The sequence below is a fragment of the Sus scrofa genome, chromosome 7 (assembly GCF_000003025.6).
Source record: "Sus scrofa isolate TJ Tabasco breed Duroc chromosome 7, Sscrofa11.1, whole genome shotgun sequence".
In the NCBI taxonomy this organism is placed as follows: Eukaryota; Metazoa; Chordata; class Mammalia; order Artiodactyla; family Suidae; genus Sus; species Sus scrofa.
Window position 1 is genome coordinate 26,626,419 of NC_010449.5, and position 19,272 is coordinate 26,645,690.

At 38.0% G+C, this 19,272-nt stretch overlaps 1 protein-coding gene across 36 annotated transcripts in view; it reads right to left on the minus strand.

Moving 5' to 3' along the window:
• The window catches only part of MLIP (muscular LMNA interacting protein), a 239,016-nt gene that overhangs the window by 63,617 nt on the left and 156,127 nt on the right, over window positions 1-19,272 (minus strand). For all 36 annotated transcript variants that reach the window (XM_021098546.1, XM_021098542.1, XM_021098545.1 and 33 more), the window contains 2 exons: window positions 18,565-18,609; window positions 7,511-7,555 (listed from right to left, as the gene is read on the minus strand). In XM_021098546.1, the coding sequence (XP_020954205.1) occupies window positions 7,511-7,555; window positions 18,565-18,609 (90 nt within the window). The remainder of the gene's footprint in view (window positions 1-7,510; window positions 7,556-18,564; window positions 18,610-19,272) is intronic.

The window sequence follows — 19,272 nt, forward strand, 5'->3', positions numbered from 1 at the left end:
TCACTGGACTCCCCTCAAAGTTCTTTCATGCCTCATGTTCTCAGAGTAAAAGCCAAAACCCTTTAAGTGCCTGCAGGGTAACACCAACAAGGCACTGTGTGACCTACCTTTCAGTCCCCAACCAGCCTCTCCCTGGCCCATCTTGTCTCGTGCTACCGCCCGCCTCTCTCTCCCACTCTAGCACACACACTCTGTGTTCCCTCCTCCGGGAGTCTGACCCTGCTCCTCACGTTGTCTGGAAATCTCTTCTCCCTTTCCAGTTTTCTCTTTCAAGTCTTCAAGACTAGGCTCAAATGCCACCTTCTTCTCAGACAAGTCTTCCCTGTGTTTATATTTTTGCTTCTTCCGCTAGAATGCAAGCTCTGTGAGGCCAGAGATCATTTTTGTTTGTTCTCTCTCCAACACCTAGAGCTGTGCTAGGATCCCAGTAGATTCCAAACGGACGTATAAAGAATGAATAAACTAATTGGCAGTATGCTGGCTACTATCAAATACGGAGGTCCTCAAAGGTGCTGGTTGCCCATTTAGGGTCTCCTCTTATTTTTCCTGGACTAACTTTTTGATTACAATATAAGCCAGGAAGCAGGGATTTTGCAAGATAGAAGACTCACATGGCCTTTCACGCACAGAGGACTGGAAGAAGGCAGCAACGTGGGTTGGTGAGCTCCATGCTTAGAGTTAAGAGAAGAAGTTGGAAGTTGCCATCTTCCTTGATATAGGAAGTCAAGGCCAGAACCATATCTTTGAGGCTGGACAAGATTTTAACCTTCTCTATTTGTTTTTTAAATCTCCCCCTGCCCCGACTCCCCCTACCCCTCACCTCCCCCCCCATTTGCTTATGGTGATAAGCAATAAAACACTTAACACCAGAAGAAAATGATGTCATCTTTTTTAGAGAATTCAAGAGTGGGTGGAACTAAGGAAATCACTTTTAACCCCATTGTTAGTCCTGAGGAAGAAAAAGTCCCAGAGATACAGTATGCGGAGTCTCGGGGCCTGGGGGCAGGTTTTAATGGCCTGTGAGGCACTGGTCCAAGCCCGTTACTCATTTGTGTTTATAACTCATCAAGTATACACTTAGCCTTGAATATTGCCAGCAGGGTACTGTAAAAATAGGCACTGTTTCTGTCCTTTGGATCTTACAGTCATAATTCTGTGACAACAAGTTGGTACTGCCTCTGGCTGGAGACCGAAGCTGAAAATTAACTGCCAGCACTGACCTAGAGAAACCATTATATAGATAATGCCTTCTTAGAACAACATTTTTCTTAAATTAATTCCGACTAGCAGACTGATGTTTTTAATTGCCTTTGACTGCAGTAGTAAGCTCTGGGGTCCTGTGATAAGAAAACAAAATAAAGGATAGGGTCCCAGTTTTCCAGGGTTTATCTCTATCTTTTTGCAGAAATAAGATGTGGGGGGGGAGGCAAGAAAGTAGAGCATATAGAAAATTCTGAGTCTGGCTAGGAAGTCTACAAATTTGATGGATCCAAAGAGTTTATGACAGTGTCACTGCTGTTTCTTTTACCCATTTGCTTCAGTCTTGTCTTTATTCTCCAGTGTTATTTTTTTAGAGTTTCTGTGGCAACAAGCTGAAAGAAACTCAAAAATATTCTCCCATTCAAGACTGCTGACAAAAGCAATATTTTCTAAATTATTTCGCTGATTCATTTATTCAATTAATAAATGTTTATGAAGTCTAATTTCTTTTTTTTTCAATAAAAATGATAAAAGCTTGAGGCAAATACTTTTTTTTTTTTTTTTTTTTTTTTTGTCTTTTTGCCATTTCTTGGGCCGCTCCCACGGCGTATGGAGGTTCCCAGGCTAGGGGTCAAATCGGAGCTGGAGCCACCGGCCTACACCAGAGCCACAGCAACACAGGATCCAAGCCGAGTCTGCAACCTACACCACAGCTCACGGCAATGCCAGATCCTTAACCCACTGGCCAGGGATTGAACCTGCAACCTCACGGTTCCTAGTAGGATTCGTTAATCACTGAGCCACGACGGGAACTCCTTGAGGCAAATACTTAAGGTTTGTTTCCCCCCTCCAAGAAATATCTCACACTTCAAAACACTACAGTACAGAGAGTAAAGCTTCTGAGATTAGGGGAAGAGGTGGAAAGATTTTAATACCACCCATTAGCCCTGGGACTGTTGACACAGCATTGTAGGTATCTGGACTTCAGGAGTTTTTTTCATCAACCTAATGGAAATAACAATTCCTGCCATACTAACTCACAAAGTGATTGTGCAACTCTTACAAGATAACATGCATGACAAAACTTTATAAACAGCGTAAAAGGAACTTTAAAGGGAAAAAAAAAAAAAAAAGCCCTTTCCTTTTTCCCATCTGTGCCAGTATAATATAGAAATCTTGACATTAAAGGAACTTAACTACCCAGGAAAGTACCTACCTGATGCAATTTTTCAAAAAAAAAAAAAAAATCTTGTAGTTACTATGATAGTTGTATTAAAATAAACATATATGGGGTTTCAATCATTATAAGCCATGTCCCACAGCTCAAGAAACTTTTTTTTTTGAAAAGTACATAACACAAATTGGCCAGATGGAAATCTTTGAACAAGTAAAGACAATAGCATGACTCAAATATGGGGAGGCGTACATGATAAATGCTGTAGCGCTTAAGAGTGTTGTGTCAAGGAAACTTGGTCAAGGACAAACTGCCTTTGAGCTTGAAGAAGACATCAGTTCTACACAAAAGCTTTCGGGACCGCATTTTCTGAACAACAAAGACCTCAAGGGCCCTCAGGAAGATTGGTCAGGCACCACTAAAATAGGACACATCCGCTGGCTTTCAGAACTAGGAACAAAGTATCTGCAAGGTTAAGTACTCTTCTGTATAATGTTCCAGTAAGCTGCATTTTGCTTTTACTTGTATATAGCCATGTGATTTTCTTTTCTTTTCTTTTTTAATCTATTGCTTTGTATTCTCTAGATTCGGTATTCTCTCTTGAGCAGAAATGAACATTTTGTAATGGCATGAAGTTGCAAAAGCAAAAGCCGCATGTCTTCTGAACCTGGTCCCCTACCTACTGCCAAGGGAGACCAGCACTGACCCAGCTTGTACAGCCCAACCCATCCTCCTACCCAGAGAAAAGAGGTCCCACCAGCCTCTGTCAATACTGTGACTACGGAGGAGCGCCCTGGAAATGAGGGAGGCTTTGGGAAGGTTCAGCCTCGATTCCAGATCTTCCTTTCTTCTGTGCCCTTTCTGAGGCCGGGGGATGCACTGCCCACAGGTGCGACGCCTCCTCACACCCTAACGGAACCTACGCAGCCCCTCCTCTTCAGTAAGTGGTCACATCTTTGCAGCAAGGGCCCTCTGCAGGGGGTGCCCGGGGAAGGTCCCACTTCTGCCCTCTTTCCCAACTCTTTCTCCAACCTTTCTTTTTTTCCTTGAATCATCTAAAAACAGCAATGATTCCTTTTTGAACGTCATGCAGAACCAAGATGACCACTAACACTGCCATCTCAGATGATCTGTTTAAACCCTGTGGGCCTCTGTTTCTTGATCTGTAAAAATGGCCACTCTTATTCAACCCCAGAGATAACATTTCAGAGACTATGTGCAATAGCAACACCTCCCCTCCCCGCGCCCAGTATGTAGGGGGCTGCGTTGGCCACTCCACACATTAGGATAGGTGAGCCTTACAATTTCCCCTTCAGATTATCAGAGCAGTTGTCCTAACCTTCATTTTCTAAGTAGGTATTTCCAACACTCTCTTCTCTAAGTCCCTTCCCAGTTTTGATGTACTATGTTGCAGTTTAATAGAAGATGAAAAACTGAGACAGAGAATGGTGAACCAGTTTCATAAGGACCCCCCAAACTATTCTCCCTGAGCCGAGTAATACATAACACGCTTTTCAGAGTAAACAGTGGAAATATTTTAAGAGTAAGTAGCAAGGTCGTATTTCTTTTTTTCCTTCCAGCATTGAATTGACACAGTTGCAATGGAAACAAGCAAATAGGTAAGCCAAGTTAAAAACACAAAAAAATTTAAATGATATAGTCCTAAAAAGACAAAGCTCAAAAGCAAAATGGGTTCTTCCTTAAGCTTGCACTGTTAGAACAATTCATTATTTATTTTCACGTCAAACAATTTATCACATTTCTCTCCTAAAATGGGAATCAAATAATCCCTGCTTGTTTTATGCAAAACATACACTAATTACTTATGCAATTTAACTATCATCTAGCATGTTTCCCCAAATTTTATTATGTGCCACTCACACATACACATACGTGTAAACAAAAGATAATATATATGTGTTTTAGCTGTCATATAGCGTGTGTACTGTGTCTTATAAACACACACACACACCTGTGTGTATACACACACATTTATTTTTCAAAGGCATTCTTATTTACTCACCTAACTCAGAATTTAATCCTGAAGAGAGTTTATTATGGCAAATATTGGAAATCCATTCATAAAAATGAAAAAATATATAATTTCTTTCATAGATTATAATACTTAAGAGTAAAAATGATATAAATCCATAAAAAGCAATTTCATATAGCATCCCTTGCATGCAGTTATTTCTAATCTATTCTGTATTCAGCAGACTGTAAATACAGGGTTAATGTGGTGAAGTGGAAATCAGTGATTGAACTGAACAATCATACCAGTTCGAGAGATGTTCTTTTTGTGTGTGACAGCTTGCTTGATAATAATCCCTTCACAAACCTACCTATATCTCAAGGGCATTCTGGGATTAAAACTTAATTTAAAACTTGGTTAAGAAATTCCTTGAACTCTCTAGAGAAAAGGTCTAAAGGGAATGCAAAAAAAAGATCATCTAAGTCAGTCAAAACAGTATTTTGTATATTTCCCCCTAGAGAACAGAAGCATATAATTCATAGAATTATTTAATTAGGCAAAAAAATTGTTCATTTATTACATATACAATGAGGCATTTGTCTTATTTTATGCAAACATATATATATTTGCTTCTTTGAAATACCTTCTTAAAATGTTAAGCCAAGAACTGACATCTATAGATAGATAGATAGATAGATAGATAGATAGATAGATGTCAGACTGATGATACATATAATCAGACACATTCGACATCTAAAATCTGGCTTTTGTATACTTGCTGAGTATACAATATATTTCTTGATTTTCACACATTACTCTCAAGAAATAAGTACAGATATCATTATTTTAAAATATTAGAATTGTTGTAACAATAGTTCCATATCTAAAGTGGGAAACCGTTCAGCTTCATTATGTTACTGCAGCACACGTCTCCATGGCAACTCCTCTGCACCCCTGTGTTAGTAATCACAGACTCACTGAGCCAGAGAGGTTTGGACAAGATGTAAACGAATGCGAATGCTCGCATTGTTCGTTTAGGAGATGGAAGCCCAGGCTCCAGAGTCTTGACTTATCCACCGCCAAACCAGTAGTTAGCGTCAGAGCAGGAAGTAAAAGGTGGTTCTTCTGGCCCCCATTCCAGCATTTCTTCAACTATCCGACACTGCCTGCCACTATTCTAAACCAGACGCTAAAATCACACACACGCGCACACACACACACTATACATATAAATCCCATACTTTGCTTCAATCAGGCCATTTTAAGAGTCAAACCACACTTTTTGTGATTTTTCAGTATCACAAATAAAAATACAGTTGTCATTTGGGCATGATAATGACAAAATGACTTGATGGCTATGGATGTAGGACATGGAAATAATTGCTTAAAAAGGGGAAAAATATTGGAGTTCCCATTGTGCCTCAGTGGTAACAAATCTGACTAGTATCCATGAGGACCCAGGTTCAATCCCTGGCCTTGCTCAGTGGATTAAGGATCTGGTGTTACTGTGAGCTATGGTGTAGGTCGCAGATGTGGCTTGGATCTGGCATTGCTGTGGCTGTAGTGTAGGCTGGCAACAGCAGTTCCGATTCAATCCCTAGCCTGGGAACCTCCATATGCCACAGGTGTGGCCCTAAAAAGACAAAGAAAAAAAGGAGGAGAATCAGTATTAAATTGATTGTGTCTTCTAAATGTCTCAAACTGCTTTACTAAATATTTTCACTAATTTTACTAAAGTAATTTATAATTATAAACCATAAATATTAAAATATATAAAGAAAATATTTAGTAATATCTAGACAACTTATATCATGGTTCTAATCTGCTAACCACTGTAATAGTAAGAATACAAAACACTATAAGAAAAATTAATTCTCCTATTTAATCAAATTTTTATATATAAATAACAGATTTAGGTGTTCCTTGGTAGCACAAGGGGTTAAGGATCCTTGGTAGCACAAGGGGTTAAGGGTTAACCCGTGGCATGGGTTCAATCCCTGACCCAGGAACTTCCACATGCTGCAGACTTGGCCAAAAAATAAATAAATAAATAAATAAATAAATAAATAAACAAACAAACAGATTCTACAGCCTAGATCTGTGTTGTCCAGTTCTACTAGCCCCCTTGTTTGGCTCTTGAAATGTGGCTAGTCTGAATCAAGATATGCATAAAGCACACAGCAGATTTTAAAGTTTCTGCCCCCCTCAAAGGAAGGTAAAATATCTCAATTTTATACTGATCATATGTTGAAGTGATGATAGATATATACTATTAAAAAACATATCATTGAGGAATTCCCATTGTGGCTCAGCAGGTTAAGAACCCGACTAATATCCCTGAGGATGTGGGTTCGATCCCCAGCCTCACTCAGTGGGTTAAGGATCTGTGGGTTCGATCCCCAGCCTCACTCAGTGGGTTAAGGATCTGGTGTTACCATGAGCTGTGGTGGAGGTCGCAGACACAGGTCGGATCCCGTGTTGCTATGGCTGCAGTGTAGGCCGGCAGCTGCAGCTCTGATTCCACCCCTAACCTGAGAACTTCTATTGCTGCAGATGCAGCCCACACACCACCCCCGCAAAAAGGAAAAAAGTTCCAAAAAATATGTCATTGAAGGTAATGTAATCCGTTTTTTTTTTTAATTTTTTAACATGGTTACTAGAAAATTTTAAATTACACATATGGCTTGCCTTTGTGACTCACACTATGTTTCTATGGCTCATCCCTGGTCTAGACCATTCTCATGTAATGTTCCTGGCTGAAACATCTCATTTCCTATTTCCTCAAACCCGGAACTTACCTTCCATGATCAAATGGGACCTTATCCTTGAACCCTGTTCTTATCTCTCCACCCGGAAGTGAGCTCCCTCCTTTAAATTCCATCAGCATCTTGCCTCTGACTCCGCCCATTCTATTCTGACACTGCTACCAGGATGTACATTACTGGAAAATAAGGTCTGTGTATATTTTTATGGATGTCTGTGACCTGTAAAACCACTATCATGGAGCTCCAGTAAAGCATCAGTGAATTTTTATTACACACCAAAGTAGATAAACTTAAATGTAGTGAATTTATTTTCAGTTCACCTTTGTTCAGATAAAGCCATCTTAAAAGGTAAGAATTTCCTAAAGTATCAGGTCTATGACTTAGTAAGAAGATACGTACCAGCTGAGTCTCAGATACCGTAGAAGAAGGTGAGGAGAGGTTTGCCTGAAAAATTATAAACACGATGTTTATTTAGTGAGATTCATGATTTAGTAAAACAATATTTTTGTTTTTATGTATTCTGACTTTTTTATTATTTTAATATATGTCCATCATAGAATTTTGATAAGTATTAAGTAAAGGGAAAAAATGTCATTATGCCACCCAACAATGATTTTTTTACATTTTTGGTACAATGCCTTACAGTATTTCTTCTACACATTTTTATTCAGCTCATATAATAGTGAATATGATGTTTTATATGTTGTTTTTCCTTACCATCTTAACACAAGCACTAGCATAGACATCAAAATTTCTTCAGGGTGATGTGGTATTTCATTCTCTGTATACTTCATATTTTACTTTAAAATGCCAGCATTGCTGGATGTTTAATTTACAGCAAAATGAAACAACAGATTTTTCCTTAAATTACTTTTATATTTAAAATAAAGCTTTCAGAGTTCCCATTGTGGTTCATCGGGTTAAGAACCTGACGTAGTGGCTGTGAGCATGCAGGTTCGATCCCTGGCCTTGCTCAGTGGGATCCAGCATTGCCACAAACTGCAGTGTAGATAGTGGACGCAGCTCAGATCCTGCACTGCTGTGGCTGTGGTGTAGGCCTGCGGCTGCAACTCCAATTCAACCCTGAGCCTGGGAACTTCCATATGCTGCAGGTGTGGTGCTGAAAGGAAAAATATAAAATAAAATAAAGCTTTCATGATTTCATGAAAAAATTATTTGTTTTGTTTTTCTTTTTAGAGCTGCACCTGTGGCACATGAAAGTTCCCAGGCTGGGGGTTGAATCCAAGCCGCAGATGCTGGACTATGCACAGCCACAGTAATGCTACATCTGCAACCTACACCACAATTCATGGCAACACTGGATCCCCGACCCACCAAGCCAGGCCAGGGATTGAACCCACATGCTCATGGATACTAGTTGGATTCGTTACTGCTGAGCCACAACAGGAATTCCTAATCATTTGGTTTTTAAAATTGTTTTAAAATGGAGGCTAACATTGTTTCATTGACCTTAGTTCCTGAATTCCACCCCTTTCTTCTGGATTTAGTTTCCTTCTTGCTGAAGTAAATGTTTTGACAGTTTTTGCCCACTTTCCTATCTCGGACTTTGAAAATGTTTTTATTTTGTTCTCATCTTGAATGAGAATTTACCTGGACACAGGATTCTAGGGTAATTGTTATTAATTCCAAGCATTTTGAGGACACTGTCCACATGCTCTGGCTTCTGTCACTGCTGTCAACCCCGATCTAAATGTTACTTGGTGGGTCAACCGTCTTCACACTTGGTTAGTGTGTAGGATCTCCCTCCATGACGTTCTGTAAGTTCACTGTGATGTGTCTGAGCCTGGACCGCTTTTATAGTATCCTTTTTGGGGGAAACCGCTGTAGTCCTTCCTTCTGAATTTATATACCGGTCTTCGTTTCTGGAAAATCATCCATGAATCTCTTCAAATACTACCTCTCTCCCATTATATCTAATCTCTTCTTATAGAGCTTCTATTAAATATATTGTGGGTTTTTTGAATCCATCCACCATTTCTATAAAATTCCAGAGTCAGATCTCTTTATGCTTCATCCAGGATGGTTTTCGTGTATCAGCCCCGTGGTTCACAAATTTTTCTTTAACTCTGTATTAATACATTTAACATGACCATTGAATTTTACATGTTAATGACATTATTTTTAACTTTCTAGAAGTTTGACCTGGTTCTTTAACAAAGTCTTTTTTATGGTCTCCATAGCTCTTTTTAACTACTTCAACATTTTTATTGTATTTATAAATTCATTCCAGATTTTTCTATAATCTCTCATTACTCAATCTCCTGTTCTCATGTCTGCTAACTCTCTTTCATGCCTCTGACCCCTGATGTTTTTATTCCACTTATAGCTTTTAAATTTTGATTTTGAGCTCATCTTCAGTCAGGGTAATTTTAGCGATGATTTCTGTAGGTATCTGAGAAGCCTGAGTTGGGAAACTACGCCTAAAATATATTTCATATTTGTCCCTGTGGGGGCCCCAGGAGCTTCACTGATTCAGGACAAATTTCAAACTTCTGTTTGATTTCATCACTCTCATATTCCTGAATTTCAAGGGTGGCAGGTCCCCACATCTTCAAGTTTCACAGGCTAAGGAATCATTTTCTTGTGGATGATGAAGTTACCACCCATAAATGCAAGGCAAAGACGGTGGAAGGATTTATCTTTTTTCTATTCCATGCTTCATGGCCATGTGACCTTCTAGGCTCTTGGGGGAACACAAAGGATTCATTCACTGGTCTCAGTGAATGTTAAACTCTAAGCTCCTGGTTCCTGGCACCTGGATTCTAATGCACCTATGTTCCCCCTGAGCGTAAGCTCCTATTACTCCTACCTAGAGCTCCCTTTTCATGTCTGGCACTCAGAGTTCCTCTTTCTTTCTTGTAAGTTGGGTTATATATCTATTTTAATAGTTATGTTTTATCAAGCTTTTCTGCCCTTAAATGGAAAGCCAAACTTCCACATTAGCTCAGCCTTCAATGTTGATGAGAAATGGCCAAAAAATAGATGCACAGTTATAAATATATTTGGTCAAAAGAGGATAAAGTTGTTCTAAAATATCTCTATTCTTTTTGAAGTTGCAAATATTTTCAGGGTTTATTACAAGTGTGTTGATACTATTTTTCCTATGAGGGATGAATAACTGCAAACTGAAAGCTTCATGGTTAAGGCATCGCCAAGGACGTAGGCATGTGAATCGCCAAACAGGATGACAAGGCCCCTGCAGGCCTCTCGCTGTGTCCAGTATTGTTTGTCTTCTGATTTCTGACCCATCCATTCTTCACCAGGACAGTCACTGCTCGGTGCCAGTCCTGGTTGTGCTATGGCAGTAGGCTGTCCTCGCTAATTGCTCCCCACCTCTAAATGCTGTGAACCACTGAGCATCCACTGAGGTTTATGGCTACTCTGTTCTGCAGAAAATTGCCCTTCAGAATGTCCATCACAGTGATTTTTCAGTTCATCTATGGTTTCATTTTTAACCTCACAATATGAGTAATGGTAATTCCTTCTAGCATCTTAGGATTTTCCCCCTTTAGTTAATTCTTCATTATTGCAGTAATGAGAGACTTTGTGAATTCCCTATGTTAAATGCCTTTATGAAATATGCTGAATTGAATGTATTGTGACTGAAACAAAATAGTTAAATTTTTATCTCAATAATTATAGGGAAAAGGAGATCACACAATAAAAATAAAGTATTTGCACAACTTACGCTGCTAACATTTTTCAACACAATGTGCTAAATAATACAAAAGTAACGTAGGAAAAAAGATAAACTGTCAGGCAAACATATTAATTAAATTAGGAAAAGACACAAATATCTTTGTATCCAGTTTCCATAAGTCCCAAAAATTTCTTCACTGAAAATTATGACACAACAATAAGATGCTTTAGATATCCCCAGGACATTTTTATTTCATCTAATATAAGGGATTTCATATCACTATTATGCGAAACTGTTTCCAGAGGGGAAAGAAAAACAGAATTAAATTTGAACCTCAGGGTGGAGTTAATATTTATAAAGCCATCTCCGATCCTTTACCAAAGAAAAAGAAAAAGAAATTCCAAAGAAAAAGAATATTGGCTTACATGTATCATCACAAATACAACCAGACTCTTTTAACTAATCCAGTTGTGTCAAAAACTTTGAGAAGTCTCCTTCTGCTTGCCTAGTATAGGTTAATGTTGCTTATTAAATTCTGTAGCTATAGGTATGTTATAAACATTGTAGCAACTTATTTTTCAAAAGTAAGGAAGGATTGTTCCTTCAGTGAGCTGAAATTGAAGCCACAACTAGTGAGAGGAGGCTACTATATTTAAACAATTGTCAATAAGTTAACTAACCCAAGAGAAGCATTATGAGGTAGTAAACCTTGAAACTAGATTGAACAGCACTAAGGTTTATGTCACTAGTGTTTACCCAAGTTAATACTAACCTTGAAGAATATTAGAGATGGGTGTAAGAGTGGCTCTTATGTGAAACAAGATCCCGGGGTCTATATCCTATAGCCTTTGACATTATTTTAATTAGAAAAGAAAGGAAAGTGAGGAGAGAGTGGGAGCATTATAACCAGTATGTCATCATTAAACAAAGAGAACTTTAAAATGAACAGAGCAGTCAAAAATTTGTGAAAGTCAAAATTTCTTACTTCAAAGAAAATCTATTAAAGAGGTAAGTTATATGCAAAGTAAAAGAGTTAAGACTGTGGAAAGCAACGAGGGTTTGAAATCCACTGAAAAATAAATTGCTACGCAAGGCCACCACTTACACCAAGTCAGCTTTGGAGAAACCATTTTCCTTTTCTAAAGACCTCATGCAGGGGCACATAAAATACAACCAAACAACCAAAGACCTTTTGTCATTGCCTAGAGTTGCTTTTCACTGCAGTCGGCAGCTTCTGCCTGTTCTTGACTCATGGGTGTCTGGTATCACACAAGCAGACACCCTGATGGGAAACTGGGACAAAATCAAGTTGCAGTGGCTCAAAAGCATTGAATAGTTGCTCTTGCCTTCTGCACTCTGCAGCTCTGCTTTGGGCAAGTTACTTTTTTTTCCCCTTTCAGCATGCATGGCCCTCCCACCTGAATATAACATCCAATTCAATATCAATATAAGGTTTCTCTTTGACCTTTTCTCTGTTGACTTTAATTGTCCTGATGATTCTTTTGGTAAGGGTCAAAGAACTCTGATTAGTGGTAATGTGATAAATGAGTTATTTTCATTCTCCCAGATAAAACTGATCTACAGATAGGCAAAGAGACAAAAGTTAAAATATCAACAGAGCACCTAGTAGACCCTGAGTGCTGAGCTTGGCATTGAGGAAATATACAATGTTTAAATAATAAGACACTGTTTGACCCTTAGCTAGAAAGAGTTCCTACTATATATAAGGCACTACTCAAAGTGAAGCCAATGGGGAGCATCTTAAGTACCAGGACCGTACAGATGTATTATGACCCATCATATCTTTCTTGCTTCACACCATTTACTCTAACTATCTGTCAACCTTACTCTGTATGACTATCTAACCAAAAGCCATTTTCTAAGTTAGTAATATGTCCCCAAAAGATCTCAATACAAAAAGTAGAGTTGGAAGTGTTTTAAAAGTTTGACTCAGTAGTTAGGGAGGGATGATTCCATGTTGTTAGGAACATAATTGGTAGGCAGAATAAGTGGTCATAGTGACCAGTGATAGTCATAGTTTATATGTGCAAACAAGAGATGAAAGATCAGGTCGAGGGAGGTTTGGCCAAAATATGGTGCCTTCACGTTTGATGATGGATAAAATAATGGTGATAAGGATAAAAGGCACAATGAGAAAAAAAGAAAGAAGAATGATCAGTAGAGTGGAATTTCTTGCTTAAATCATTCACAACTCATCAAATCTCTGGTCACAACCTACGGAAGCAGATATGGATGCAGGTCTGGACTGAGTGGATTGCCTTTGTCACCTCTTACCCTAAGGTCTATGACTGTATTTGGGCATTTCATCTCTCAAACACTCCAGCTTAGCAACATTTCCAAGCATAGCAACAAGGGGACTGTGTGAGCTGGCTAAATTGGAGAAGATGACCTTTATTTGAATATCTGTATACAGAGAGGAAAATATTCTTAATAAAATTTGACACATTTTTAATATACTGTGATATTTTGAAAGCAATATGCTTCCATTGTAATGATATTTTTCTGTCCCTTAAGCTTATTAAAATGAGATTTTTACCTCTACACTATATCATATTCAATAAACCTGTCTGTTATTTCTCTGGCACTTAAAAGTAACTCGTGAAATATAGAGAGTTTATTAAATAAGTTGTTACCAATAGAATATGACACCAAATGAGAAGATTTTTTAATAAATTAGTAATAGGTTCAAACACTTGCTCTATTTTTCTGAGGTTTCTCTTTATTAAGAAAGCACACTGCAGTTTTGAGTTCTGTGAGTGAAATGCAGTTATACTGGTAGTAGTTAATGAAAAATAACTTTGTAAATAAAGAAATATTTACAAAGACAAGTGTAATGTAAAGAAAAAAATTATATTCTCCTCCAAAGATAGAGTAAAAGCAGAATGAAAGAGAAATGTAATTACAAAATTCATTCCTATACCTAAGGGGGAAAGAAATTCTTTAAAAATAAGCACCAGGAGAAACAATCATTCTTATATTGACTGATAAATTATGAGTTAATTTACATGTAAGCAAATAATGTGAAACACTAGAGCTATAGTAAACTTTATCATTTCAGATGCTGTCACCACATATGAAATTATTCATTCAAAGTTTAGTCTGAAGGTTTTTAGGGATGAAGAAATAATTTAGACCGAGAATATAAATACTAACAGATAAAATATTTAAGGAAGACCAAATATTCCCAGCTTCTGTCGGAACACGCAGCATTAATGACAGGGACTTTGAATGAGAAAGACCTAGGCTGGATTTAGCCTCCTGTGTGACTTTATTTCCTCCTCTGTAAAATGGATATTTGGCATAATAACACCCACGTCCTGGGACTGGTGGAAGGTTAAATGAGATAGTTAAAACTCATTTGCCAGGTAAGAGCTCAAAACCTGAATTATTATTATTGCTGCATTTGGCATCTGTTAAAAAAACAATCAAGGGAAATACTAATAAAAAATTAATACAATCACTCCTACAAATGACCTGGAGAACACGACGTATTTGTGAGCCTGGCTGAAATTTTATTACACTCAAGAGATTCTCAATTAAATGACTTTAAAATAAACTGCAATTCAAGTACACCAAGAATTGAAGAAAAACTGTGACTTTAATTCGTCTAAATTGATGCTACTTCATTGCATCCGGCTCATCGTAAACAAGGCCGACAATGTGAAATGTACCAAGATGTGCGATCAAGATTAAGAAAAGAAAAGGAATTGTTTTACCTGGACTTTCTTTTTTTTTTTTTTTTTTAATGAAGGAAAGCCAGCCTTCCACTAAACACTTCCTAAAGAGGGATTAGTGCTATAATGTCTTGTTATTTAATTAAACCACTATCATTATCCCAGGAAAACTGGAAATCCAATGGACACATGGAAAACTAGCAACTCCATACATTTGTTTTAATATCAGCTCTCTGGCTAGCTCTCCTCTAATTCCTGTGAGAAAGTATCTTATTCTTTACTATTTGAGTGGTTTACTCTCCCTCACTGTAGCTTCAGAAATGGGGCCCCTGTTGTTCTGTTCACTCCTCCTACCCCTCAGTGACTCCACGTGAGACCTGGGACATAGCAGACACTCAAATATTTGTCAAATCAATGAAAAGGAGTGGAAAATTGAATAAAAAAAAGAGCTAGAAAATCCTGACTCTACTTTGTACTTGTCACAATTCATAGATAATATATTTCTTTTTCTTTCTTTCTTCTTTCTTCTTCTTCTTTTTTTTTTTTTTTTTTTTTTTTGGTCTTTTTAGGCCCATACCCATGGCATATTGAAGTTCCCAGGCTAGGGGTCAAAAAAGAGCTGTAGCTGCCGGCCTACACAACAGTCACAGCAACACGGGATCTGAGCTGTGTCTGCCACCTACACCGCAGCTCATGGCAATGCCAGATCCTTAACCCACTGAGCAAGGCCAAGGGATCAAGCCTGCATCCTCATTGATACTAGTCAGGTTTGTTATTGCTGAGCCACAACAGGAAGTCCTATACACTGTATTTCTAAGAGCGCCCAGAAATAGGGATTTTGAGTGGACTGTGCTAATCTGTTGAGATCTTCAAGTGTAACAAAACTTTTTTTCTTAGTTCTAATTTTAAAATCTTCCTTTTCTCCCTCTGCGGTGTGGAAGTTGGTAAACTGCATGATCCCTGCTTTGGGATTGAATCTAAGAATCTCTACAAAGGCAATGACACACCAAGTCCCAGCAGGTGTAGACAGTGAAGATGTCTACTTTCTTCAAAGTTTTGAAGAGAAATGGTAGAATATTAAAATGTTACAGTCCATAGATTCTCAGATTTGCTTTTGAGTTTCCATGGGAGAGGAAGGGAGAAAAATAAAGAGATTAATTAATTAACTAAGTGAAAACTATTCAAGTCCCACTTAATATGAGGCAGGTATAGCTCTATCAATACAAATATTAGAATTTCTAGAAGAAAATATTACACTGTCATTCTTTTTTAAAAATCAGAACATACAGTAGTTAAGATTGTTTGTTCACATAAGATTGGGGCTTATTGTTAAGAAAGACGTCTGTTCTAAAATTTCATTTTTTCTCCTCAAAAAAAAAAAAAGTATCAGGAATTCCCATTATGGCTCAGCGGGTTAAGAACCTGACATAGTGTCTCTGAGAATATAGGTTTGATCCCATCCCTGGCCTTGCTCAGTGAGTTAAGGATCCAGTGTTGCTGCAAGCTGGCATTGCCACGGCTGTGGCTTAGGCTGGCAGCTACAGCTCCAATATGACCTCTAGCCGGGGAACTTCCATATGCTGCAGGTGCAGCCCTAAAAAGAAAGAAAAAAAAAAAGAAGAAGAAAATAAATGCATCAGACATCACTTAGTAAAGGTACTAACTGCAGCCAAATATTTACAAGTATGATTTCCTTACACTGGCACCAAAAACTGGTTTTCACATTCCACCATAAAATGATCCCAGACAGTCTTCCAAAAGACAGGGACATATTAGAGGTGTCAGGAACCACAATTCGAATGTCACATTGTAAAAGAATGTGAAAAACAAAGCTTTCTCACTCAAGAAACCAAATTTAATCAAAGGCTCTGATCTGAATCAGAGTTTATATTGTTCTGGTCTATATTAAATCTATTTGATGATTCAGTGTTAACTGTGAATGACTCAAACGCTCTCACAAAGTTTGGGGCAAATGTTATCCTACTTAAATTAAGTCGGATAAATGACAGAAGAATCATTTGAAAGAACTTCCAACTATGGAGATGGAAGCAGCCCCTCCAGAGTTATTTCAATAACTGTCAAGCATCCACTCGCAAGAGGGATGGGAAAAGGAATCAGCCCTCTGCCCCTTATTGTGACTGAGTCTAAATCAGAGGCACCTGGGTCAAAAGTAGGAGTGGGTGAGAAAGGCGAGAGAACAAAATATTCTAGCTACTTTTTCTTGGGTCTGGCTCTTGAGAATGTCTTAGTCACAAAACACATAGAAACATCTTTGGGGAATTTTCTGTTCTTATACTCAACTGGAGAATCATGGCACTCAGCTAAATCACGGCATCTCTAGTCTTCCCAAGATAAGTGGGAGGAAGAGAAGAAAATGTGGATGAAGGAGAAAATAAAGGAAACAAAGAGGAAGAAATGGGAGAACTATTATTTATCAGGTCATTTCTGTGTGCCAGGATTACATCAAGGGCTTTGCATACATTAGCTGTTATAAATCTTACATCAACCAAACATTAGTATCCCAGTCTTATAAATGAAAAAACTAAGGCACAGGGAGGTTAAGTGACTTCCCAGGATCCATTATCAAGCAGCAACACTGTAATTAAAACTCAAGTATAGCTTCTTAAATGTCTTTACTCCTTTAAGCATTGCTCCAAATGACTTCCAATAACAACAGAAAATAACAGAGAAAACTTTTTTTAATAATTTTTATTTTTTCCATTATAGATGGTTCACAATGTTCTGTCAATTTTCTACCTACAGCAGTGACCCAGTCACACATACACACACTCACACACACACACACACACACACACACACACATATATTCTTTTTCTCACATTATCCTCCATCATGTTCCACTGCAAGTGACTAGAGAAAAAACTTAAAATATGTCCTAAGCCATGTTCCTATACAGATCCTATAAACATTTCCTGAAAGTGGTGAAGTTCAGTCTCATCACCCAATTTATCATTTGCCTTAGGGAGGTTCAAATGAAGGTAGAAATGTATAAATTACAAAGAAGGTAAGTTACAAAATTTCTATTTACAGGTTTTTGACTCTGGATGACAGTGATGGTGAAAACTACATATTAGAAAATAGAAAGTAAAAACTAAAAGGAATAGTTGACTGGTTTGTTTTAAATTAAACACTAAACACTTGCCTAGGAGAAAATCTTATTTATTCAAACATTTTGTTTGGTCAGAAGCAGAAGTTGGACACATGATGGATTAATTGGTTAATAAAGAGTAGGAATGGGGTGAGGCTATGTGTGTGTGTGTACGTCTAGGACATTCGCAGCCAACTTCTTAGAATTAATTGAATCAAGTGTGTGGGCCTGCATCTACATACTCATTATTAATGTATTTTTACTCATAGATGGAAATTGATTTATTTGATAAAAATTTAAATGCAAGAAAGCAGAGTTCCCATTGTGGCTCAGCGGTAACAAACCCAACTAGTATCCAAGAGGACACGGGTTTGATCCCTGGCCTCACTCAGTGGGCTAAGGATCTGGTGTTGCCAGGAGCTGTAGTGTAGGTCACAGATGTGGCTCGGATCCCATGTGGCTGTGGCTGTGACGTGAGCCAGCAGCTCCAGCTCTAATCTGACCCCTAGCCTGGGAACTTCCATGTGCCATGGGTATGGCCCAAAAAAGACAATAAACAAACAAACAAACAAACAAACAAACGCAACAAACTGGTCAAAACCAGCTAAACTGGCAACCCTATTGGAAATGGACAAATCTTAATGTTTCCATTATATGAGTTGCCTCTTTCATAATAAGCATGATAAATCATTACAAAAATGAAAATGTCATCTAAGCCTTGATAATTAGGAAGACAGAGAGCAGGTGTTGGAGTTCTGTTTTATTCAGCCAAACTAATCAAATGAGACTTACTTAAGAAGGAATTTATTCGATAAACTTACCAGACTTAACCTGATTTTTCACATTTGGGCCAATCAAATCATCCTACCCCTTCCATTTATGAAAAATTCAACTAACTCAATCTAAATCACTGTATAATTGAGTTCCCTCCAAAGCATGCACATGCACCCATTTAAAAAGCAGTATGTACAGTTATGAAGGGACTTACATATTTGGTTTCTCGACCAGCCGCTCTCGGGAGAGTTGTAGGTATCTGTATGAAAATAAAAACAATCGTACTACTCAAGTAATCAAGAAAACACTGAAAGATTCAACTTCTGGCACATGTTCACCTCTTTCTTCCTATTAAGACTTCCTAATCATTACTCTCTCTTTTCTATACAAAATCCTCTGTTCCTTTGAGAATCATTTCATTAAACACCATCACTTTATTATTCTTTCCCCTGAGGTTATCAATCGGCTTTCTAGGAAATTTTATCCTATTTATTGACGATGTTCACTCATGGATCATAACAGCTCCTTGTGTTATTTTTGGCGATTTCAAAATTCACACAGACATCTCTATCTTCTCAATTCTTTGAGCTGCTCAGCTCCAAAGATATTCTCATCTACTCCATGTAAATCACCCACTTCCAGGACTGTTCCTAGATGTTGCCTTCACAAATAAAATGGAAAACCTCCGAAATTTTATTTCTAGCATCCTTCTCTTAGAATCTACCTCCCATCTACCGTCTTCATTTCTCAATATACCAACACATTTTCTCAGTCTCACTGAGACTTCAAAATCAATGAGTCTTCTCAGCTCCATTATGGCTTTACAGCCTCTTTCATTACATATGTTTCATATTCTCAGCCATTTTAATACCTTAATTTATCTCGCTTCTTTCTCCACTTGTGACAAACTCACAAAAACTAA